Here is a 26394-nt window from a genome sequence, read left to right as displayed (position 1 = left end):
CCCCCCCCCTTTTCATTCATCCCAGAAGCAATTCTTTGGGATATTAGAGAGGGGAAAATTCCAAAGAGTCAAGTTTATATTCATTAGGGTTATCATCTCACTGTTCAAAATTCCCCATGGACATTACTCCACCTTGGTTGTTTCTCTCCCCTGGGTACCATGAGTGGATTCAAAACCCAAAACACTTCCTCTGATCCCCCTTTAACCTTATATTTTACACTAGATACCTGATAGGCAGTTTTTTTCTTTTTATTCTCTGGCATCCCTATCTAACTTCTTCATTTTTCCTTTCCTTAATCTTACCTAATTCTTTAAGATTATTAACTTCCTGTATTAAACCTGAAATGACAAGCTCATTCATCAACTCAAGTCCCTGTTAATTAAATAATGCAAATAATTCATTATAAAAGTCACTATCCTCATCAATTCCATTTGGAAATTTTGAGTACCTAAGACCTTTATGGGCACTACCACTATTTATATATTCCTCAAAAAATAATTATCCAAGTGTAAGCATTTTAACTTCAACATTTTTCTCTAAAAGTCCAATGTTTGCCTCAAAAGTCTGTCCATTACATATATCAGAACTAGATGCAGAAATGGATAGGCTGTATGGTTTCTGCACACAGTCACAAAAATTAAACAAATTACTATTAAGTCTCTCATTCCTTGCTATTATTATTATTAGATTTATTCTTCATTATTTTATTTTTATTTTCATTTATATTTATTGTTCATCAATAAACGAAGTATGAATTTTATTCATTGTTTATTAACAAAGGAAAAACAAGATTCTGATGTTTATTACAGAAGTGTTCAGGTGTAAAAACTTTATATACAGTAACAATGGTACAGACTAATTGAGATCATGTGACAGGGCAAATCATTTATTTTATGGACGTGCCTATAGTTGATTCATAATTGTTCTGCAGAAGTCCTAAGTGTTATTTGGGACAAAAGAACACGTTGTCTTAAACTTTTATATGTGCTCAATGGTTTCAATAAATCTTGTGTTTTAGATCTTAATATCAGCTCCATTTTAGTGTATTTGAGTTGACTGGTGCAATGATTCATTTTGGGTGTCCTGTTTTGTTGGGTGTGTAATACAAAGGACTATGATCGAATGTCCACAATCATAACCAGCTTACTATGTGTTTGAGACATGGATGCCAAGAATTTACCTTGAAAGCGAAGCTTGAAAACAGGATATTGGCATCCATGTGCAGAAGATATAACAGAGGGTTGTGATGGAACACCTGGTCTTAATTCTTTGTAGTCAATAACTCAAGGCAAAATATACAATGCCTTTAGAAAAAATAGAAAGACTGTCAGTCCACAGGTAAAGCAGTTTATTTAACCACAGATTTAGCACTTTTGTCCCAAAAATTAATATTAAAGTTAATATTGTCTTGATTCAAATCTACCAACAATCATCCCACACTCATATTTATGTGTGTCATTTGATGAAACCATCATATAACCAAAACATGTATATAAAAAAACACTTTAAAATAAAACTATACATTTAAATTTAAATCACTTTAACACATTTTCTAATAATATGACAAGGTAACTATAATCAATTCAACTTAAAAATGCATGTACAAAATCATAACTACACAATTTTGTATAATATATAATACCAAGATATTTATAACAATAAATCATATAAAACATCATAATTTTGCATATCTTCATTTTAAAATGTTTAAAATATTTCCCAGATATAGGTATATATATATATATATATATATATATATATATATATATATATATATATAGGAAAATAGATATAAAGACATAGATAGGTAGAGATATCTATCTATCTAGATAGATAAATATCTCTATTTATACATATACATGTATTATATATCTAGATATACAATGGATATAAAAAGTGTACACACCCCTGTTAAAAATGCAAGGTTTTTGTGATATAAAAAAATGAGTACCAGAATAAAATTCCCCTGCATGTAAGAAGTTGCACGGCAAATACCAGAAGCATGAAAATAAAAGTTAGCCAGCAACAAGTGAGCTGTGAGAAATAATAAGGTTTATTCAAACTTCATAAAGACTTAATTAAACAGACCGGTTTCGGCCTGGATTTAACCTGGCCTTCTTCAGTGTAAAAAGAAAAACACAGTTATAAAAGTAAAAAGTCTTATATACTGAAAAACAAATGAAACAAGAAATTTGATAGGCTGACATAAAACTTCACAAAACATGCCTCATAAAAATTCATTAAGCCCTGGGTTAAACAGAGCACCCAGTTTGGTAATCCATTTCTTTTCTCCAATATTAAGTTTGTGGTGCCAACCAGATTTGTGGGTTCGATCCCCAATGAGTTTATCAATAATAATGAAATGAAATTTAGCTGTCTGATGTTTGAGTGTATGTTTGTATAATGCATTAGTTGTTCTTTTGCATTTAATGTCACTCAAGTGCTCTGACATACGTAACCTAAATGGTCGAGAAGTCTGACCAATGTAAAATGATTGGCAGCTACAACTAGCCATATAAATAGCCCAGTCGGTGTTGCAGTTGGCAAAAAACTTTATATCATACACTGTGCTACTATTTTTGCTGCTGAATTCTTTGGATTTCAAAATAAATTTGCAATTAGTACAGTGGCCGCAGGGAAAACAACCAATAAGTTTGTCCCCCATAATAGTAGTTTGATATAAATGAGGTAACGCAGAGTCAGAATGGTGTTTGTAGTGGTTGAAATGAGCTGCTAAGTTTTTTACTTTTCGGAAAGAAAATGAACAGACATTGGGAATCATTGTATTAATTATAGCATCCGCCTTCAATATGTTCCAGTTATCTTTGATAATATCCATAAACCTATTGGTATTCCTACCAAATGTTGTAGTGAAATGTAGTGTGTTTTTGGACAATGGTTTATTCTTGTATGTCAATAGATCCTGTCTGTTGAGACCCGATGCATGGTTTTGAGCCATAGTAACATATCCTGGACAGTAGCCCCTATTGATAAATCTATTATATAAATCCTGACAATGATGTTTGTAACTATGATCATCCGAGCAATTACGTCTAATTCTAATGAATTGTGATTTTGGAATGTTTCTGGCAATGTGTTTTGGATGATAACTGGAGGCGTGGAGTAAGGTATTATATTCTGGGAACTTCCTATATACCTCAGTGTTCAAGGTATTGTCCTTATTCCTGGTAACTAAGACATCCAGGAATGTGATGGAAACACGGTCATAAGTGATGGTAAATTGTATTCCCCATTTATTATCATTCAGATATTCCATGAATTCATTGAGATAGTCAATATCAGATCTCCACACCATCCAGCAATCATCCAAATACCTCCGCCAGATGTCATTTTCAGGCAAAAACAAATTATGGGTGTCATCATAGATCAAGATCTCCTCAATATATGCCATGAATAGATCAGCATAGATCGGGGCAAAGGAGGCCCCCATCGCAGTGCCTTATTCCCAGAATATAATACCTTACTCCACGCCTCCAGTTATCATCCAAAACACATTGCCAGAAACATTCCGAAATCACAATTCATTAGAATTAGATGTAATTGCTCGGATGATCATAGCTACAAACATCATTCTCAGGATTTATATAATAGATTTATCAATAGGGGCTACTGTCCAGGATATGTTACTATGGCTCAAAACCATGCATCGGGTCTCGACAGGATCTATTGACATACAAGAATAAACCATTGTCCAAAAACACACTATGTTTCACTACAACATTTGGTAGGAATACCAATAGGTTAATGGATATTATCAAAGATAACTGGAACATATTGAAGGCGGATGCTATAATTAATACAATGATTCCCAATGTCTGTTCATTTTCTTTCCAAAAAGGAAAAAACTTAGCAGCTCATTTCAACCACTACAAACACCATTCTGACTCTGTTACCTCATTTATATCAAACTACTATTATGGGGGACAAACTTATTGGTTGTTTTCCCTGCGGCCATTGTACTAATTGCAAATTTATTTTGAAATCCAAAGAATTCAGCAGCAAAAATAGTAGCACAGTGTATGATATAAAGTTTTTTGCCAACTGCAACACCGACTGGGCTATTTATATGGCTAGTTGTAGCTGCCAATCATTTTACATTGGTCAGACTTCTTGACCATTTAGGTTACGTATGTCAGAGCACTTGAGTGACATTAAATGCAAAAGAACAACTAATGCATTATACAAACATACACTCAAACATCAGACAGCTAAATTTCATTTCATTATTATTGATAAACTCATTGGGGATCGAACCCACAAATCTGGTTGGCACCACAAACTTAATATTAGAGAAAAGAAATGGATTACCAAACTGGGTGCTCTGTTTAACCCAGGGCTTAATGAATATTTATGAGGCATGTTTTGTGAAGTTTTATGCCAGCCTATCAAATTTCTTGTTTCATTTGTTTTTCAGTATATAAGACTTTTTACTTTTATAACTGTGTTTTTCTTTTTGCACTGAAGAAGGCCAGGTTAAATCCAGGCCGAAACCGGTCTGTTTAATTAAGTCTTTATGAAGTTTGAATAAACCTTATTATTTCTCACAGCTCACTTGTTGCTGGCTAACTTTTATTTTCATAAAAAAATGAGACCACAATATATCATTTCAAAACTTTTCCCACCTTTAATGTGATCTATAACGTGTACAATTCAATTGAAAAACAAACAAATCTGTTAGGAGAAAAAATATAAAAAATAAAAAATGTACAATAAGCTGGTTGCATAAGTGTGCACATCCTTAAACTAATACTTTGCTGAAGCACCTTTTGATTTAATTACAGCATTCGGTCTTCTTGGGTAGCAGTCTATCAGCTTGGCACATCTTGACTTGGCATTATTTACCCATTCTTCCTTGCAAAAGCTCTCCAAATCTGTCAGATTGTGAGGGCATCTCTTGTGCACAGCCCTCTTCAGGTCACCCCACAGAGTTTCTATTGGATTTAGGTCTGGGCTGTGGCTGAGCCATTCCAAAACTTTAATTTTCTTCTGGTGAAGCCATTCTTTTGTTGATTTGGATATATGCTTGGGGTCATTGTCATGTTGAAAGGTGAAATTCCTCTTTATCTTCAGCTTTCTACCAGACGCCTGAAGGTTTTGGGCTAAAAGTGAATAGCATTTGGAACTGTTCAAAATTCCCTCCAACTTGACTAAAACAGCTGAAGAAAAGCAACCCCAAAGCACGATACTGCCACCACCATGCTTCACAGTGAAGATGGTGTTCTTTTGGTGATGCAAAGTGTTTTTGAGCCAAATGTACCTTTTGGAATTGTGGCCAAAAATTTCAACCTTAGTCTCATCAGACCATAACACATTTTCACACATGCTTTTGGGAGACTTGATGTATTATTTTGCAAATTTTCGCTAGGGCTGGATGTTTTTCTGTGTAAGAAAAGGCTTCCGCCTTGCAACCCTACCCCATAGTCCAGACATATGGAGTATACGGGAGATTGTTGTCACATGTAGTACATAAACAGTACTTGCCAGAAATTCTTGCAGCTCCTTCAGTGTTGCTGTAGATCTCTTGGCAGCCTCCCTGACCAGTTTTTGTCTTGTTTTTTGATCAATTTTGGAGGGACATCCAGTTCTTTGCAACATCACTGTTGTCCCATATTTTCTCCACTTTTTGATAACTGTCTTCACTGTGTTCCATGGTATATCCAATGCTGTGGAAATTTTTTTGTACCCTTCTCCAGACTGATACTTTTCAACAATGAGATCCCTTTGATGCTTTGTAAGTTCTCTGTGAACCATGGCTTTTGATGTAGCAGGCAACTGAGTAAATGTCAGGAAAATCCTATTAGGACAGCTGAACTTTATTTGGGGTTAATCAGAGTCTCTTTAATTGATGGCAGGTGTGTACTCAAAAAGACTGAATGCTGTAATTAAATCAAAAGATGCTTCAACAAATTATTCTTTTAACAGTATGCACACTTATGCAACCAGCTTATTGTACGTTTTTTATTTTCTGCATTTTTTCCCCTAACAGATTTTTTTCAATTGAATTGTACAGGTTATAGGTCATATTAACGGTGGCAAAAGTTTTATAATGATTTATTGTGGTCTCATTTTTTATATCACAAAAACCTGGCATTTTAACAGGGGTGTGTGCACTTTTTATATCCACTGTATATGAAGATTACTCACTGTTTGCAAATCCTTCCAGGATTTAGTTATTCATTTAGTCTATTATTATTATCTAGTTACTGTTTAGAAAATTTGTAGCACTATGTTTTACTTCTTATTTCTCAATGTTTGTAATTAGAGCTTATTTATCCATGTCATGATCATCTCTACTGTATACATTCCTTGATTGTTTTTGTTTACCATCTACCATGTCTTTCTGTGGAGCTTTTCTCCCCAGGCCTCCGCTGAAAAAGGACCTGCGTCCAGTCGGAATTTCCTGGTAAACAATTGTAAATTAATAAATATATATATATATATATATATATATATATATATAAGCGCACACATATATATTTACTTACAGTGTTAACAAAACTCATTCGTTTAGCTGGCGATTTTGAAGCTGGTCCTCTCTTTAAGAAAAAAACAAATTATCAAATGGTCCTGCCCCTGACATGATGCCTCTCTTAAAATAATGGCTTTGTGCAATTTGTATTCCCTGAATTTCCATCTGTCTGTACTTATATGAGCTAGCTTTAAGATGTACTGATCAATATATTAATTTACTTAATTATCTACTACAATATCTATTTTATCAGAAATTATTTGCAAAATAATTATTTTAAAGATAAATATAAAACAGCTCTAACTGGGCTAGTCCCTTTTTGTGAGATGTTGTCACCTCAGAATGGAAATATATGTTAGGTTGAATGTGGAAGTCCTGTTATAAATAAGGATTATGTTTAAAGTGCATTAAAGCAAGTATATTGTTAAATTAAATATGTTTATGCATTTGCAGTCTACAAAGGAACTGTGTAGTAATTACTTTTTAAATTAATTATGTACTTGCATATAATTTCAATTTGCAAAGGAGCTATGCTTTACAAAACAAACTTATATTAATACAAGATTTTATCTTCTGGTTGGACTTCAGTGCACTTTAGTCAGAAGTAAAACTCTTCTGTGTATAATTCTGTTTACACTTCAACTGATGTTGATCTGTTTTGGGGGCTGTCATTATTTTTTTAAACAAAAAAAATCTTTATTAAATTATCATTTATGACATGGACAACAATGAAAACAAGCCATACTGACATACTCTTATTTGCAAGCATTTTACATCGCAAACCGTACTGACATCATTTTAGTTGCAAACATTATACATCACTTATAATCTACTCAATCATTGTCAGCCAAACACTACATAGCTCATTCAAACACTGCCTTATTTTAAACTTCATTCCTCACCTGTATGTATTGCTCCCACAGTTCCCATTTTTCCTATGTAATTTGCTCCTACCCTTTTCTAAAGATCCCAATTCCAGTTGTTTTATCTCTGTTAATATATTTACTACTTCTAGTACAGTTGGTTTAAACTTTGATTTCCATTTTTTTGGAACTGTTTTTTGGCAGTCACCATAATTAGACTCAGCAAAGCCTTACTATTTCTAGGCAATTCTGATTCTGTATCATAGCTCAGAAAAAATATTTCCCAAGTTACATCAATTTGCTCACCCAGTATCTCTGATAGAGGAGCCTGTAGGGAATCTTTAGGTCTGCCAACTCATTACGCTCACAGAAAATATGTTCCCAGTTATCTCTTTCTTCCCTATCACATCTCCAACATTTGCTGTCTACTTGAGGAAAAATTATCTGGAGTCTATTTGGGGTATAAAAATATCTATGTAAAAATTTCCATGCAAAAGTTCTAAAGGGAGACAAGCATATATCCCTTATTGTTTCTTTGTGAATTGCTTATCCAAACTCTCCTCCCAGTCCTTTCTAACCTCCTCTAATTGATTCTTATAGTTATCCAGCAATATTTTATATGCTCTGCTAATTATTTATTTTTTAACAGCAGCTTCTGTTCTAGATTCTACTAAAATTTTTACCAGTGCTGCTCTTTCATTTAGGACCTCCCTATTTCTTTCTCTTTGCCTATTATCTGATATCAATCCTTGATAGGTAAGGCAATCTCTAACTTGCAGTCCAAATACATTTGGCATCTTCCCATTCTATTGCCTTTTTCCTTCTCTAGTTATTTGTTCCCAATACCTTAGCCCCTTTGCCAGTTTTCTTCAATAAATTCCAGCCCCCTCTTTACTGTCTGCATACCTAATTGCAGTCATCCCTATAACAGAATCTCTTTTCTCCTTCCCATGTTGGCTTAGTTCTTAGAATACTTTCTGCTACTTTATGAATATAATATTCTGTATGATTTTTGTTATTTTCCTTAAAGGTCTGCATCCAAAATACCACTCTCTCCTTGTTTTTGAGCACCCCCCCTGTTTCATCATCATCCCTTTCCACTTTGAAGTATAGGTTTCTGCTTGTGCTATGTACAGGAGCCTTAGCTGTAGAGCTCTGAAATACCCCTTCAAATTGAGTAATCTCCATCTGCATTGTTCTATTGGAAGAATCAGCTTATCCCACTTGACTCTTGCCGTCTTCCCCTCCCAGATAAAATCCTTCAGTTTTTTATTAGTTGCTATCCACAACTTTCCTCTGTTTGATAAAAATATGCCTGACCTGTGTATAAGACTAGATGGACTAAAATCATTTTAACTGCTTGCATCTCACTATCCATATCCATATAACAGACAGTCCAATTTCTCAGTTGTTGTAATATCTTTTGTTTAGTCTCTTCACACATATCCTTAGCTGCCACACTGGAAAAATTTTTAATCCATACTCCTAAATATTTCATTTCATCATGCCCAGATAAAATATGAATATTGTTGGACCAATTTGTGTGTGGGTACATAATTTACTGCTATTGCCTTTGTTTTAGCTTCATTAATTTTGTACCCCGAAAAAATTTAAACTGTCTCAAAATGTTCCACAACACTGAAATATCAGGTAAAAAAATATCACCTGCAAATAGAGTCAGCTTTTCTTGACTACCATACCAATTAAATCTATGAATTTCTGAGACCTTTATTTATTTATTTTTATCAGTGGTTCTAAATATAATGCAAATAAAGGGAAAAGAGGATACACCTGCCAAGTTCCTCGGCTCAAGTAGAAATTATCAGAGAGGAATGCCCACACTTTAATTTTTGCCTCAATTTCCTCATATATCCTCCTAATCAGCCTTATAATTTTATCAGGGAATGCACATGCTTCCATTGTTCTGCTCATAAAGTCCCAGCTTACTTGGTCAAATTCTTTCTCTGCATCAAGACCCACCAACACCAGTGGTATTTTCTTACATTCTGCTTCTCTCTGGATTGAGGATCACAATATTTGTCTGCCAGTTTTTTGCAACTCTCAGATTCTCCCAATAAGTTGTGGATGGTTCACAAAATCTTCACATTGGGGAGAAAGCATACCTTTATTTCACTCTCTAGTCTCTTCACAAAAAAGTGAATCTTGGAAAAAAATGTATATTAACTTCACTTTCAGCATTTTTTCAGTCATTATTGCTGTTTATCATTCGCCTTCAATACATGCTTATGTGCTGGTAACATTTTTTTTCATATCTAGCAGATGAGAACAGATTAAAGGAAAATGGACTGTCATCTTAGTTTACCTAAGTTATATGGTGGCTTAATCTACAATATCACAATAAACTTTCTTAAAAATAAATATATGTTATTTATTGGCCTCTGTTACTTGACTGGGGCCCTGTCATTGGAGCTGAGGTGCAAGATGGGCTAAACCACTATCCCACCCCACTCCCCACAGGAAAATAGAGAGCAGAGACACATCATACAATAGGAGGGCTGTTTTGAAATGATGCAGGTGTGGTTGCCAAAGCTGATGACAGTAGTTCCTGTTAGTGAAGCATGCATTTGTGGCCTATGTGGGCATAGATGGCCCTTGGGGTAAAGTGAGTGCTCACGTCACCAGTAGTGGTGGGGGTCAATTGCATAAATGACAAACGCTCTCATTTCCAAGATGGTGGAGACAGCATAAAGCACCCTTATAGCTGCCTGGATGACAGCCCATGAAAGATTTACTGGTCAGTAAGCACATAGGCAAAACAATACAATAAAAATGCCTAAATGAAGTTAACAAACAATCTTTTTCCTGTCTTGTAAGACCTCTTTTCTTGAGAGGATTAACATGGGGATTGTCATAATGGTTAAGATGTTCACCTTACAGACACAAGAAATAGGGTTTGATTCTTACCTTTGAGGAAAACTGGCTAGGCTTAAAATGGCATACAAGGGCAGCTAGCCTAGTACTCACCTATGAACCTATCTACAAATCCAGAACGGAAATGTTTGTATTAAATTTATGTGTAAACATAAATATGAAATAGATCTAAATAGGATATCTCCTTTGTCTGAGATGTTGTGATCTCAGAGTAGGAAAATATAAGGTGGGTAAAACGTAACCTGTTATAAATTATAAGTATTGTTTTTACGATTATGATTTTCAAAGTTATAATTAAGAATAAATGCAATACAAACTCTTCCGTTATAAATTTATAATCTAGATCTTCTTAAAAGACTGATCAGTATAATGCAGTACAGCATCATCACAAGAACAGTAAGAGTTATTGATAACCTACTGAAAAAAGGAGGCTGCAAGGATACCGTATTGCAATGTATGCAGCAACTTCTCAGACTATTAAAGGAACATGGATTTAAAATAACATTTACTTGGAAGCAATATCAGACTCTTACCTCATCAAACACTTTTGAAACAACATGCTTGTCCAAGATTGGAACATATGTAGCTGTCTGTGCTACAGCTGTAGGTGCTAAGGCATCCATTATTGTAAGTCGCTTGGCAACCAGACTATGATTCTTAAGCCAACGAGCTGATGACATGTCTAAAGGGCTGAAAAAAAGAGCTTATGAGGCATACATATATATGTACATTGTTAGCAGTTATGCTGCAAGACAAAAGTAATAACATGGAAGATACATCTAAGCAGAAGTTGATTCAAAAGTAAATATCCAGCCATGTTTGAGGGCATCTGCTAGCAGCACGGTGGTGACTTATGTATGCACATCGACTTTTTGATTTTTTGACTAATGGGACATTAGACAGCAGCTCTACTTTCCATGTCCTTGTTAATGCTTTACTGTGAATTATGTTAGGTTCATCAAAAGGTGGTGAGACTAGCTCTTATCTGCAATAATTATTTAGTTTTGGAAAGCAACAGGAGGTAGAAAAGGGTACTCACTGTATGGCAGCAGCAAATAACAAAGCATGTGCTGATCAAAACAATAAGCAGGCAGTTATTTAAATAAAATAACCTAAAGGGCCAAAGCTGTGTAAGCATAGCAAATGGGCTTTTGGAAATACTTATTTATAAAATGGTACGGTATGCTTTTCGATTTTTTTTTTTTTTTTTGCAGATGGCTTTAATGAATATAGAGAACCTTTTCAAGTAGCTGTATGTACATTTCATAAGGCAATAATTAGGGAATTAAAATGGAATATATCAATGGTAAAATACTGCAACAATTTATGTAAACTGAAGTTGTATGTATTAAGCAAAAATATTTACCTTCAAGAGCTTCTTAATTAATATGCACTAAATAAGTAAGTAATAATAGCCATGAAATTAATAGAATAATACCAGACATGTTTGCTAACATACAAATAAGTTGATGGTAATATACAGTAGAATTACAATTAAAGCAGGGCAAATTAAAGACTGAAATTTGAAATGAGCAGAAAGAGGTATTTTTCGGGTCTATATTAACGAAACCGAAAAAACCCTATGAACGAATACCAAAACATCGACCCCTATACTGCGAACCGCGAAACTCCCGAATGCACTAAACAGAGAAAAAAAAATCGAACTGTCATAGTCGGCCAACCCCACCACTAGCTATATACTACCTACCCAAATAAAATAAATAAACCACATACATACACTAACCAAACCCTACTTCTAACCTAAAGTAAAGCACAAAACCCCACTTCTAACCTTATACTAAACCCCACATACACAACTAACTATGCACTATCCTTAACCCCTCCCTAACCCTAAAGTCCGTAACTATCGTGCACTTCCCCTACGAAAATATACACAAACAAAATAAATAACCTACATACATACATTTAACAAAACCCTACCTCTAACCCTACACTAAATCTAACATACATTATTTATCTAAGCACTTACCTTAACCCGCACCCTATCCTAAACTCAGTAACTATCCAACACTTACCTTATGCAGCTAATCCACAGACGGGCCAACCATGGAAATTTGATATTTCCATTTTCGCGGTTTTCGACTTTTGCTCTAAGTCCACTTCGCGCTATACAGTTCGACGTTTACATATTTGTGTAAACGTCTTTTTGCTTTCCTAATATAGACCCTATTTTTTGGAACGTAATTTAAAGAGCATACAAAACAAAGCAATTTTCATATAATACAAAATAAGAATTTGTACAGAAGTGCTGACAAGTGGTTCATGGCTACATAAACCCGAAATGCAATCCGCGTTTCGAGTAAAATAGTCAACATCAGCTGAATGAAAGAAAACATGTCCCAGGATTCAATAACGCCTACACTAAGTGTACACTAAGTGTACACTGTTCTGAGGAACAGGCAACACAGACATAATACACACCTTCTTCCTCCTAAATTTAGTTTTCCTACTGATATTCTTGCAGCTTTAACTATTGACAGGGATTCATAAATCTTACTATAAGGTGTAGACTACATATACACTAACTGTAATCTTTCTGAGCGTCTAGAAAGTACAAAAAATGTGATAAGAATTTTATTGAATACATATCGTATACACTTAGTGTAAGCTTTATTGAATCTTGCCCATGGACATTTTTTGTCATATTAAAGTAATGTAAATGGTGTGGAAGCATACAAATGACTGGTGCCTACTTAAATTAAAAAAGAAGCAGGAAGTATTTAAAAACAAATAAAAGTGTCATAAAATGCACCTGTTGATGTAAAAAATGACAATTATTTTAAAAATTTGTAATAGAAAAGTGTTTGAATTCTAGATTGGATGTGGCAGGAAACCATGAATAAAATGCAGAATGTGGATGGACATGTTGAACAGGCAACATTCTAATGGTCAGTACTGAAAACATCCCCAAGAACTCATCTAATTTGGAAATCGAAACTCTCTTGAGTATGCGAACACAAAGCGTTGAATGCTAAGCTGCTTGTAGCTAAGACAAAGAAAATCAATAAGACCATTTCTACAGAAGATGCTGCACCCACCATAATTTATCTCCACACTCCCACAACTAAGTATACGAATATTAAGTCTCCATAGCCGGCCTTAGGCATAGGCCAACTAGGCAGCTGCCTAGGACTCCGCTCTAGCAGGAGTGCTTTTCTAGCATTTATTTGTTTATTTTTTTGTAGTAAAGAAGTGGTTTCTTTAAAATATGTTGAATAAATACAGAAAAAAACTGAAGAGTACAACAAACTGTGAGAAAAAGCAGAAAACAGTAATCTGGATGGTGTAGGTGGACCAGGATGGGGGTACCGGCTGGTGTCGGGGGGTACTGTGGAGCCCTTTTACCTAGGGCACCAGTTGACCTAAGGCCAGTCCTGTTAGTCTCACAGCCATAGAAGCATAATGAATACTCTGCTTTGATGCAAAACTAAATATTCCCTTTATCTTCAAAGCAGTATCACCTTGAAGTTAGTATACTTAGTTATAGGGATGCAGAGATGCTACCCCCTTACTGGACAGTACATATCTTGTTTAAAAAAATCTTATTTATATGTGCTTTAAGGATTTGTGCAGCTTACATACTTCAGTTTACAGCTTTGAGCAGCAATGCTGCCACTCTGATATAAGCTTAAAAACAGTGAACAAAATTATACAATGACTATTACAATGTGCTTTAATACAAGGCATAAAGTATAACTGACTGCTAGCTGCCAGTAAGCAAGTGAGTAGTTGTTCTGCATGTTATACTCTGTAACTGTATGCTGTGTGAGTTGACTGACATACTGAACACTTTAGAGGAGAGGCTGTTTGTGAATAAAATGCTAAGATCGGTATTAAACCTGAAAGCTGTGCAGCTTGCATTATATGGTAAAGTAACAAATAAAACAAATGAACACTGTAAAGACAAACCAGAAATAAGTTTTATTCCAGCCAAAATATACCAGTAAGAATGTTCATCTGTCTCTGCCTGTAGAACTCAACAGATCTAATTACAAGAAACAGAGTATATAGTAAACCAAGACCTAGTCTAGTCTTGCGCTCTGTACAGAGATCATTCTGGTCAATCGCAAGGTTTGGGGTATGTATATGCATGTATGAAGGGGCTGACGTTTGGAAAACAAGGAAGGGTGGTGTAATGGGTGATTAGCAGAATATGGACCTCCCTAATGGGTAGGGAGACCTGAGTGAAAGGTAACATGAAAAAATGACTGACAGAGAAAATAGGCTTTATTCATAGTGGTGGGCGGACTGGGATAATATGCCATTATCATCATGAATTTGAATATGGCTGTTGAAGCTGACAGGCAGAGGAAATTTGGAGTGACTGATGGCCATTGCTGAAAGGAGGCAACAGCAGGGGATCCTTATACCACTAATAGATATGTAAGAATATGTCTGTGGGACTAATCTGTGTGCTTTCTTCCCTAGTGGGGGATTTCCACAGATCAGATTTGGCTTTGGTTGGCTGTAGTGGATTAGTGCTCTGGTATATCCTGTCAAGGCCATCAAGGAATTATTCACTAGAATGCAGAATTTTATGGATGAATAAATACCTTTGAATGGGATTAAATGTTCATGCACATGCCTAGATATCACATCACAAGCATAATACCATACAAGAACCTAAACTAACTGGACATCGGAGCAAAAGAGCCCAAGCAAGATGGCCACGTAGACTCAGAGCTCTAGACAAATGGTGCGAGAAAAAGTAATTAATCAAGCAGTTCCAGATGAAAAAAAATAAGAAAAAAAAATCACAGGAAAAACAGCTTTGTAAACTGTTTCAAAAGCTGATGCCACACACTGATGATGCAAGCCTAATGAAGGAAACAAAAGGCAATCTACAAAGATATGTAAATAAGGTGAAAGAAATAATCCAGGCAGGAGAGAGCAGCTACAATGGAAACAGTCATGCTGCATGGCATAGAAAACAGAGCCAAAAGGAATAACATAAAGATAACAGAGGTATCAGGGCATGTCCTAGACACATGTCCTAGATACAGTACTGGAAAGAATGCTGATGGAATTTCTAGAAACAAGACTTCACTTACCCCTATTACAAAAACTGATAAGAGAAAGAAATCACAGAGTTGGTAGAATAGGAGGTGCAAGAGGGGAACAGCTGAGACACATATCATGTCTGAACCGCTATAAACTTTAAGAAGGAATTATGAGACAAGCCTGATATATGAGGGGCTGCTGAAAAGTTCTAAGCCTGACCAACTTTCAAAATGCAATGGCGGCACTCAGGTTCACCAAGGCCAAGAAAGTTTAAGACCTTCAATGGTATGTTAATAAAACTGAATCTGGGAATTGTTGTATGGATTAACTACGATGTCATCTTAACTGTAATATGGAAGGGAAACAGAGACAGGTTCCACACAGATGGAGAAGCACACACTTTTGTTATGAGAACTGTGCACAGTGGAAGCTGGAGCAACAGACACAAAGAAATAAATGCAAATATCCCACAAGGAATGAAAATGTTGCCATATAAAAAAAGACCAGAGAGGAGATAGAATTACAAGTGACACAGATGTACTTGTGGGAAAAAAGAAATAAAGAGGGAGTGTACAAAAAACATACAGAGTAATGTCAACAATATAAGTGGAGTGGACAAGATCCTGGACCATAATCCTCATAAAATGTGTGGCTTTCTAGCAAATCATTGAGGCTTTACGTAACTAAATACTGACATACATCTGAGTTTCAGACTTCTTATATTTCAGAAAATACATAACACAACTCCTGTTATTCTAGCAAATTTCTAAGTTTATAAGAGCAATATTTAAAATCTGCCCCTATTTTTAAGACTTTATCCACCCATTATTTTAGGCTTTGTCCAGAATGCTTGCGCTAAAAGATGAAGAGATATGTCTTGGGTATAACAGATAACTGATATGGAGAAAAGGAACTACCTCACTATGAGCTCACACAGGATATTCCTACTATTGTCCCATTTTTTGAGGGGGGAGACATTATTACTCCAATTTTATTCTCAATGATGCACTTCTGCAGGACTTTTCTCACTACTCTCAGTCTCTTCATCCCTCTGGCAATCTGCTTAAAACTAACCAACTCTTTCCCATCACAGCCTAACTTTGTTAGCACACAGCCCCCTAACATCCCATCAGTATTCCACATCTAACCCTCACCAGCATTCCTTAGCTTCACCCTCTACTTAACTTATATTAATTGAAGGTAATACTTCAGAACTACCTCTTACCAAATTATCTAACCACCAATCCAATAAAAAGGCCCTCATTAAAAATCTAGTATGCTACAAGCAGGCAACATTAAGCCAGGATTGTGGCCCAGCATTCAATGCACAACATTCCAAGACTGTTACAAGCCAGCAGTCTCCCTGTCAACAAAACCCCGGGTCTATATTAGAACACCAAAGTTTCAAAATGTCGAGTGTTCTAATATCGACCCACTGAAAATATCGAAGAAAAAGAAAACCAAATTTTTTTCCTAGGGAAAGAATTTGGTTGTCCATTTCTGTTGCTTCGGTATTTTTAGCGCTGTGGTGGAAAGTTACAGGTCAGGTTCAGGTAAGTGTGCGATTGTGTGGACATGAGGGTTAGGGTGGGTTAGGTGAGTTAGGGTTAGGGAATGGGTCAGATAAATGTGTGATTGTGTGGACGTGAGGGTTAGGGTGGGGTTGGTGAGTTAGGGTTAGGGCGCAGGTGAGGTGACTGTACGATAGTGGCGGACCTTAGGGTTAGGGTTTGGGTTAAGGTAAGTGGATAGTTAGTGGTGTATGTATAGTTTAGTGTAGGGTTAGGTATAAGAGTTTAGGTGTATGTGTGTGGATTGCTGTTTGTTTGGTGTGCTTGTGTTGTGTGTATGTGTTTTGGAACACCAAATTTTTTCCCTAGGAAAAAATTCGCTGTTCTGTATCTTCGATGTTTTAAATTTTCGATTAATAGGGTTCGATATTAGAACACTCGAAATTTTGAAAGTTCGGTGTTCTAATATAGACCCAAAATCCCCAGGGTAATACTACTAACCCTTACAGAAATAACAAAAATACCCTAAAAATTGCCTGCCTCAGCATTAATAGCATAAACATGGTCATCCCTTGAAGCCTGCCTTTGTGGAGTAAAACCACGCATTCTTGGAATAATAGAAACCTTGCTAAAGGACAACTATTGCCCTTACAAATACATTGCCTCTTACTATACCTTACACCTAAGATTATAGTTAGTGTCCCTGACAAGGTGTCAAGTAAGTCTTGTAGCAAATTCAACAAACCAAAAGAAAAACGAGAAAGTAATACATCTTACACTTGGTGGTTATGTCAGCTTACATTTGTGCAGAGCTTGTATCCCCCCTTCAGAATCCATATCACAATAATTCAAACAGGACATATTTGTTAAAGGGGTAGCACACAACGCAATACTAATTGGTGACTTTAATATTAATTCTGGTACTGCTCCCAGCCACCCTCTTAAAAAAATACTTCAGTTCCACAGTTTGGAACAACTAGTCTAAGAACCTACAAGACCCAACCGACGGTCTATAACTCTATTCTTGACCTCATTATATCCAACTTAAAAGAATGTAAAGAAGTTAATTTACAACTAACACTCTACACCACCCAGTTCTTTCCACTTGGTCCTTTAAAGCAGTAAAGAAATTGCCTTGTACTATCTCCTTTGAGACTCCATCTTCCCAATTTTAAAAAGCAGGTTAAGGGGGCAGAAGTATCCTTGACTTTTACAGCAACTAAAACAACTATTTAAATCCAAGGATTCAGCCTGGAATGAATGGAAATGGCAGCCCTCAAGCAACCAACCACATGAGCGATACAACCACCTCAAGAAAAGAGCCAGAATTACTACCAATGCAGCAAAGGCCTCCTTTCTTAAAGACTGACATACAGAAAGTACTGGACTCTAGCCCAAAACCCTTCAGGAAAGAGCTAAAATCTTTAAAAGACAGCATTACTTATTCTACAAAATCTGCCAATAATAGAAAAGGAAGCCTTAACTTTTATAAAGATTACAGAAACGTCATAATAGACACTATTAATGACTTAGCCAAAGACATTGCTCATCTTCAAATCCCCCAACCAACTGACAGTACAATGCAAGACTCACATATTCTACCCACCCAGCTGTATACCTTAGCAGCTTACAGCCAAACATTTTTATTTACAAAACTTACTGTTAAAGAACAGTTAGGGCGGCCACGGTGGTGCAGTGGTTAGCATTGCTGCCTCACAGCAAGAGGTTCTCCGGTTTGATCCTCGGCTGGGGTGCCTTCTGTGCGGAGTCTGCATGTCCTCCCTGTGGTCGCGTGGGTTTCCTCCGGGTGCTCCGGTTTCCTCCCACATCCCAAAGACATGCTGCAGGTGGATTGGACACTCTAAATTGGCCCTAGGTGTGCGTGTGAGTGTGCCTTCTGGGGAAGGTTGGGCGCCGGGCTGGCAACTCGACACCGTAAAACTCCACTGCCATTCAATGTGCGGACAAGGTGATCCGCTGTGGTGACCCCTAACCGGGAAAAGCCGAAAGAAGAAGAAGAAGACTGTTAAAGAACAGCGATTTTCAATATAAAGGAACAGGACATCTCTAAGCTCTCAAAACTGCACCCCACCTTCATGAAAATGTCAGCTCCCTACATAGTAGTACCTCTCAGTCAGGTATTCAACCTGTCCTTAACCACTTCTATTTCCCACCAGTCTTTAAGCATTCACACATCACTCCCCTCCCCAAAATAGCAAACTCTAAAAAATATAAAGATTATAACTCTATAGCAAATGTGTGCCCTATTACACAGATCTTTTAAAAACTTACATGCAATCAGTTCTGGGATCACACAAACAAATACAGAGATCTTTATGCTAAACAGCATTGTTTCAGAAATTCTTTCAGTACCAATGACAGCTTTATACATAGCCACTGACATAAGTATTACCAATGTGAAAAGATTCAAGACTAACAGACCGGTATGATCATTGCTATGACAAGAGTATTCAAAACAATGTATCATAACCTGGTCCTTTACAAACTTAACCAAATTCAGTTTTGGCCCAAGTACAAAAAGATCAAAGTTACATCCAAAACAGAACATTCTAAGTACACTTATTCATTAATGATATAGCCACTGAACTGCCCCAACTCAATTCGGTCCTTTATTCACTTGAAATCTTAATTACTTGAATCATATAAGCACACCTTGACCCTTCAACAGAAACTAGCTTTGGAGATTTATGTCATTGTACAAATGAAAATATGTTCCTAATCAATCCTCTGAAGTCTAACATGATATTTATCAACCTGCAAAAAACTCCCTAAATCCACATATCTAAATAGCACCGATACAAACTGCAGCCCACTAAAACTACTAACAGAACTAGATAGAGCAGACGTACCTAGGGATCACCTAGTACTCTGCTAGCTGATTGTCCAAGTATACTGACAATATTATTAGCAAAACACTCCACCAACTGAAATAATGCTATAGAATCTCAACTATCCTAACCCCCATTTGTAATGCCTTAGCTAAAATGTGCTCAGTACAAAAATCAGATATGAGCTCCCTCTTGTAACCTTACAGTCCCAATCAAACGCATGTAAAATACAAACTGCTATAAACAAACTCAGCAGATTAGTTCTTGCAGAACCCTGACCTTATCACTGCCAACTTCTGCAGTGATGTAACTATCTGTAAGTGACAGGGCCAAATTTCTTCCAAGACATCAAATCTACAACCTATAAAAATGGGATGCTGTCATCCTGAAAATGTTGTTGTCTTTCGGCTTTTCCTGGTTAGGGGTCACCACAGCAGAACTCTGGTCCACTAATGAATGGCAGTAGATTTTCACGAACACCGAGGTGCCAGCTCGACGTCCAACCTTCAACGAAGGCACGCCCATTTATGCATGTCTTTTGAACGCCAACCCAACTGCGGGGAGGACATGCAGACTGCACACAGAAGGCACTCCCCGCACTCCAGCCGAGAACTGAATGGGAGAACCTCTTGCTGTGAGGTAACAACGCTACGGCTGCACCACCGCGGATGCTGCTGTCATCCTGAAAATAAAATTACAAATTAAGCAGCCTAACTATATGCTTAGAGACAGCCAAGAAGATGGTATTAACCTTATTATGACCCATTCTAAAATCTAGACATGAGAAAGAGTTATCGCTAGGCTAGACCCAGCTGTTTAGAATTGACTATCTGCAGATGTGAGGCAGAAAGAGGCACTTCAGTTATTTAGAAACAAACTAAAAAACAGCTGTTTAAGGCCAACCAATGCTCTTGCTTTTGTAACAGTGGCTAGTCCTTTCAATTAATACTGTAATCACTTCTTTCTCGCAAAGATATACTTTTAACAAATGATCACTAGTAGACTGCCGACCTTAATTGTACATACTGTAAATAATAATATTACTTGCATTTATAATTGTAAATAACACAGTATTGCCTCTGCTTTGGTACTGTACTATGTATATTCTTTGTATTCTCTATTTTGTGTACAACTTTTTGTTTGTATCCTGCACCATAGTCCCCTGCTTGTAGCTGAAAAGGGTCTGCTGATTAATCCAGTTACCTGGTTATCAAATTTAACTAAATAAATAAAACAGAGGAAATATAAGGGGAGTGCACAGAAAAGATACAGTAAGAAGAACAAGAAATTGGTATAAGCAGAAAACTACATACTAGGAGAGTCCGTATAGCAACGTGAAGAAAAGGGGACTGAGCTACAAGCAGCAGAAGAACATAGGAAACAGTGCAACTGAAGCCTCAGGGGATTTGGATGCCTAGTACTGGACCCTTGGAGGGCCTGAGTAGCCTAGGCTGGTCAAGGGAGAAGGGGAAAAAATAAAAGCAAAATGGAGTTTTAAGCCAAATCTGGTCAGAAGAGGCGACTAAGAGGAGGGAAGCGATCAAGAAATGGACAGATTGGTCATACAGGGAGAGATGAGAGGAGAAATGAGAGTCAGTGCAAGAGAAAATGGCAGGATGTGCTCAGTAAATTCCATCATACGCATGCACTGGGTCAAGAGTACATGTCAAAAGAATTGAGAGATTAAAGTCGCAGAAATGACAGGACAAAAGATGGTAAATGAGACTGAAAATAATTAGATCTGTGAATATGGGGCACTATTCAAAAGTAAGAATTTTTTAATGCACTGTTCTCTGGAAGTAACAGAAAGGTAGTGCGTAAAGGGAGGGTCACTAATAGGCAGATTGTTGTTACATGGTCTTTCCTGTGATGCATTGTATTTTATAATGTATGTTATTTTCATATAAAACTAAGCCTTCTCATTAAAGCAGTAGGCAAAAGTGTTGTAGTACATGTGAATGAGAAATGGGGGAAGCAGAGAAAGGAATAATTATGGAAACACAAGACATAGGTTTGACTGCAATGTATTACAGCAAAGTTTAATGGAATGCATGAAAATGTCATAAAAGTAGGATCACATGGAAAGAAACATGGGAAGCAAACAGCAGATATACAGCAATCATAGAGAAGTAAAAGCGGGAATGACATGACCTAGAGAGAACTGGAGAAAAAAAGACAAGGTAAATGGCCCAAGTCCTGAAGCAATCAAATTGCAGGCTGGAGGGTGCAAACTCAACTCTGTGTGTGGGGGGGCAGGCAAATGTAGGAGAAGACCAAAGGACAGAAGGTCCAGCTTGGCAAGGAAACCCAGTAGAAGACAGCCATTCAAAAATATTTAATGAAGGAGGGTGGGGGATACAAAACCAAAGAGAATACAAAAGATTGAACACATATTGAAAGTGGTAACCTGGATCATAGGAAGGTTATATACCCAATCAAAATTAAAAAAATAAAGTACACATCAGAATGAGTAGGATTCTCCAGGAGACAAAATTAAACGTATAAGCGATAGCGGTCCTATGGTACCCCAAGGGAGAAACATACAATAAAGAAGGGGGAGGCATGAAGGGAGTGGCCATCCCTTTCAGAAAGGGATTATATGTAGTGACTGAAAGACAGCAGAAAATTGGGAAGATGGATCATTTGGCAAGGAAGAATGAATTAAGGAAGTGGAAAACAGGAGACCTGTATGCCCAATGATACAGAAGACCTTTACAGCAGGTTCTTTGAAGAATGGAATGATATAAAAAAAAGGATGGAGAGAAAACCACCAGACAGAACTTCAACATCACAGTAGATCTCAATAAAAACAGGCTGTTTGGCAACAGAAAGTACAGTATAAAGATGAAAAGAGACTTGGAAAGGAACATAAAAAGCAGGAGAGTGGAAGGATATATGGAGGGAAACACACTCCGAAAAGAAGGTGTACATATTAATGAGAAACTGCTTGATTCAATCCAGTAGATTGGAGAAGATACTAAGGGAAAGAGGAAACTCTAAAAATGATGGATGAAAGATACATATTATTTTATTGTTATTATTTATTATTTAACATTTGTTGACCGGGAATGTCCGACTAGGTTCCACAGATCCTGTTTTCAGCAGAGGCCCAGGGAGAAATGCTCCAGAAGCATGTCTTTAGAATGTGGGAGGAAACCGGAGTGCCCGGAGGAAACCCACGCAAACGCAGGGAGAACATGCAAACTCCACACAGAAGGCACCCAGCCGAGAATCGAACCGGAGAACCTCTTGCTGTGAGGCGACAGCATTAACCGCTGCACCACTGCGCCGCCCATATCAGACCATGCAGTTGTAGCAATAACAATAAGGACAGAGAGGAATCAGGAGGAGGGGTTAGGATGGAGATGGGTGAGCTACATGTGGAAAGATCAGGAAAGGAAGGAACAATTACATAAACTGACAGAGAAGATAATGTAGGAGAATATTATAGACAAAACAGAATTGGGGAAATACAGGTGGGAATGGAATCAAAGCTGCAGTTAGGGGAAAATTATGAGGGAGGGTGGGTGGAAAAGAAGGCAAGATAAGGAAATATAACTGGAAGGATAACTGAGCAGGATAGAAAAGGAAATGTGGAAATGGTATAGAAATGTGGAAATGGTATAGACAGAGAAACACTAAGAACAGAGGAAGCAGTGATAAAAACTGAACTAGAAGGTAACAGCTGCAGAGGAAGTACAGCAATGGTTCTGGAAAGACTACTGGTGGGTAACAGGTGAGGAAATGGAAAAACATCTAGCAATGAAGTATAAAAAAGGAAAAGGTGAGACAGGTATACCATGCATTACGGGAAAAGAGCAAGAGATCATAGAGGAGGACAGCAGGGTTAAAGAAGCCTTTATGAATACTACCAACAAATATACCAGGAAGAGGAGAAGAGAAAATTAAAAGTTCATTGAGATGTTTGAGATAGAGGACAGGGGTATCACGTAGAAGGAATACACAAGAAGAAATTAATGTAAAATTCATGATGGAGGAGATCAAAGAGGCAAGTAATGGCAATGAAAGACAGAAAGGGTGGGAGCCCATATGGATACCACATAGAGTTGACAGGTGTGACAGAAAGGTTATGTAGACAGTTATAAAGGAGGAGGAGTGTGAAAGGATAAGGGAAGTAAGGGAGATAAGAGACACAATGAGAAGAGCCATAGTGGCACTGGTCCCAAAAAGGTGGAGACAGTACAGAAGAGATTACAAACCAATCTCCTTAATAAACCAAGACATCAAGGTGGTGGCAAAATGCTAGAAAGAAGACTGTGTGAGATTCGGCTGAATATAGGAGGGGCAGAATGGTTTTGTGAAATGAAGAAAAGCAGCAATGAATTGCTGGGCCCTAACAGAGTTTATGTAAAGAGAATAGCAAAAGGGGGGAACAAAGGAGGGAGTGGTCTTTTTGACAAAAATAGTGTTTCAACACAGTCAGAATGGAATTGGTCTGGAAAATCTAGAAAAAAAACAACACATGGGGAAATGTATAAGACCGATGAAGACAGTTTCCAAATAGAGACAATAGTAATCAGAAGTTTCCAAAGCACTAAAAGTGGGAAGAAGGACCACACAGGGGTATTTTCTCTCTCCAGATCTCTACACACTAGTTTTACAAGAGTTGGCAATGAGAAAAACATTAGCATAGCTGGAGGGAAAATTAGAAGAAGAGTCAGGGTTTCTAATGCACCCAGAAGATGACTGCATGGTTATATCAAAGAATGTTGAAATGCCCACAGAGGAAATAATATTTTTATCACAGGATCATAGGAAGTTACTAGGCTAATGGCCCTAGGGCCCTTTCAAACCTAGCCAAGTTCTGCCCTTGTTTCCATGATCATCACCTATTGCCCCTGTTCAGGAGAGACACAAGTGGAACCCCCATGGTGAATTTATGGTTACCCATCCAATCGTCCAGATTGTGTTTGAAAAGAGACAATGAGATGCTCTGTTTGACATGAAGTAGGAGTCTGTTCTACAGGTGTGGTAACCTATGGGAAACAAACCTGTTTCTCCAGCAGGTTCTATTAATGTTACACACCAGGTTAACATCTTTAGAGCAAGTAAACTGTGAGCCATCGGACTTATGGATATGCAGCATTTCCAATAAAGCAGAGTCAGATATTGCCTTATACGCAAGGTAGAGATCACTTCTGAGTAGTCTGCATGAAACAGAGTAAAGTGAGTTGATCCACATAGGACAGATGCAGAATACCTTGAATTCTCCTAGTGAGGAACTTTTGTGGTCTCTCCAATTGCTACAGGTGCTTGGAAAAGTGTATACCAAAAGGGGATTGTACTCAATTATTGGCCTAATAAGGGAAGATTACAGAGAGGTTATAATTTCTTTTTTTCTGGAGGCAATGCCCTTACTTATTAGATGAACAATATAGAATGCCCTTCTGACCACTGTGGAGAAATGGTGATCAAAGGTATGGCTGCTGTTGACCTGTGTGCCCAGGTCTCTCACTATTGAGTTCATGCTTAGGGAGTTTCTATTGATGTGGTAGTTAGCAAGAACATCGCTCTTACCAAAAGGGATGATAATACATTTTTTGCACTGAGTTTAAGGCTGTGACTTTGGCACCAGTCATTTGTCTGCGTAAGACCCTCTTGTAGGATGTTGTCATTGTTTAGAGATTCTATGACTGCTCCTGGTTTAAAGTCGTCAGCAAACTTTGTCAGCCACAGACCTTTAGGTTTTGCTTGTACTTCAGAGAAATAGATTCTGAACAGTAGTGGTCCCAGGAATGATCCCTGTGGAACACCACTGGTTACCGGTCTGCTGTTTGACATGGATTCCCCTATTTGACTGTATGGGTTCTATCGGAGAGCCAGTTAGCAACCTACCTAATGATATAAGGGTTGATACCTAGATGTGTGAGTTTGTCAGTAATGTCTGAGTGGGAAATAGTGTCAAAAGCATTGGCCAAGTGTAGGTAAGCTGTATGTACAGTTTTCCCCTCGTCCAGGGCTCTGGTGACTGTCTTGAAGAAGTCCACCAGGTTTAACAGGCATGATCTCCCTTTGACAAATCCAAACTGAGTAGGGTCAAGTGTTTGGAGATTACCTATATCTTTGTTGATAAGTTTTATAATGATTCACTCCTTGTCCTTGCAGATAAGGCTAGTCAGGCTAACAGGTCTATAGTTCCCGAGGTCAGTGGAAGCCCCACCCTTGTGCAAGGAGATAACAGTGGCCAATTTCCATTCAGCTGGGATGAAGCTGGTGCTTAGAATATGATTGAAAAGAGTACCCAACAGTGTTGTAATTCTTGTTGGAGCCCATGTAGGGCACAGCCAGGGATGTTATCAGGTCCCATAGATGCTATGTTTTTGGCCTTAGAGACGGCATTTACGAGCTGCTCTTTAGAGATATAATGTGGGGGACTGGTGGAAGGAATGTCATGGGGTATGTGTGGTGCAGACAGGGGAGTGAAGTTTTCACAGAACCTGTTGGTTAACAAGTTTGCTATGTCCACAGCCTCATTGTATGTGGTATCCTTAACTACCAATTTGGTGCATATCTGGGTCTTACCTTTTAGGCTACAGATGTAACTAAAGAACGCCTTATTGTTGCCCTTAGTTGAGGATGTTAATTTGGATTTGTAGTTTGCTTTGGAAGACTTAACAGAAGTCTTATTTGCTTGTTTAAGCTGAGGAGGAAGTGCTTCCAGTTTAGGACATGCTCCCTCTTACATTTGCACAACAATTTCTGACTCTTACTGTAAAGCCTGTTAATGGCAGTTGTCCACCAGGCA

General features: G+C 37.4%; 1 protein-coding gene across 1 annotated transcript in view; it reads right to left on the bottom strand.

Annotated features, from left to right (window-relative positions):
• VWA3B (von Willebrand factor A domain containing 3B) overlaps window positions 1-26394 on the bottom strand; it is a 2054405-nt gene that overhangs the window by 612864 nt on the left and 1415147 nt on the right. The window contains exon 17 of the mRNA XM_044071813.1: window positions 10780-10936. Within this exon, the coding sequence (XP_043927748.1) occupies window positions 10780-10936 (157 nt within the window). The remainder of the gene's footprint in view (window positions 1-10779; window positions 10937-26394) is intronic.

Source organism: Protopterus annectens, chromosome 5.part0, assembly GCF_019279795.1.
Source record: "Protopterus annectens isolate FY-2018-M chromosome 5.part0, PAN1.0, whole genome shotgun sequence".
NCBI lineage: Eukaryota > Metazoa > Chordata > Ceratodontiformes > Protopteridae > Protopterus > Protopterus annectens.
The sequence above is the reverse complement of the archived record's forward strand: the minus strand, read 5'-3'. Positions and strand labels throughout refer to the sequence as shown.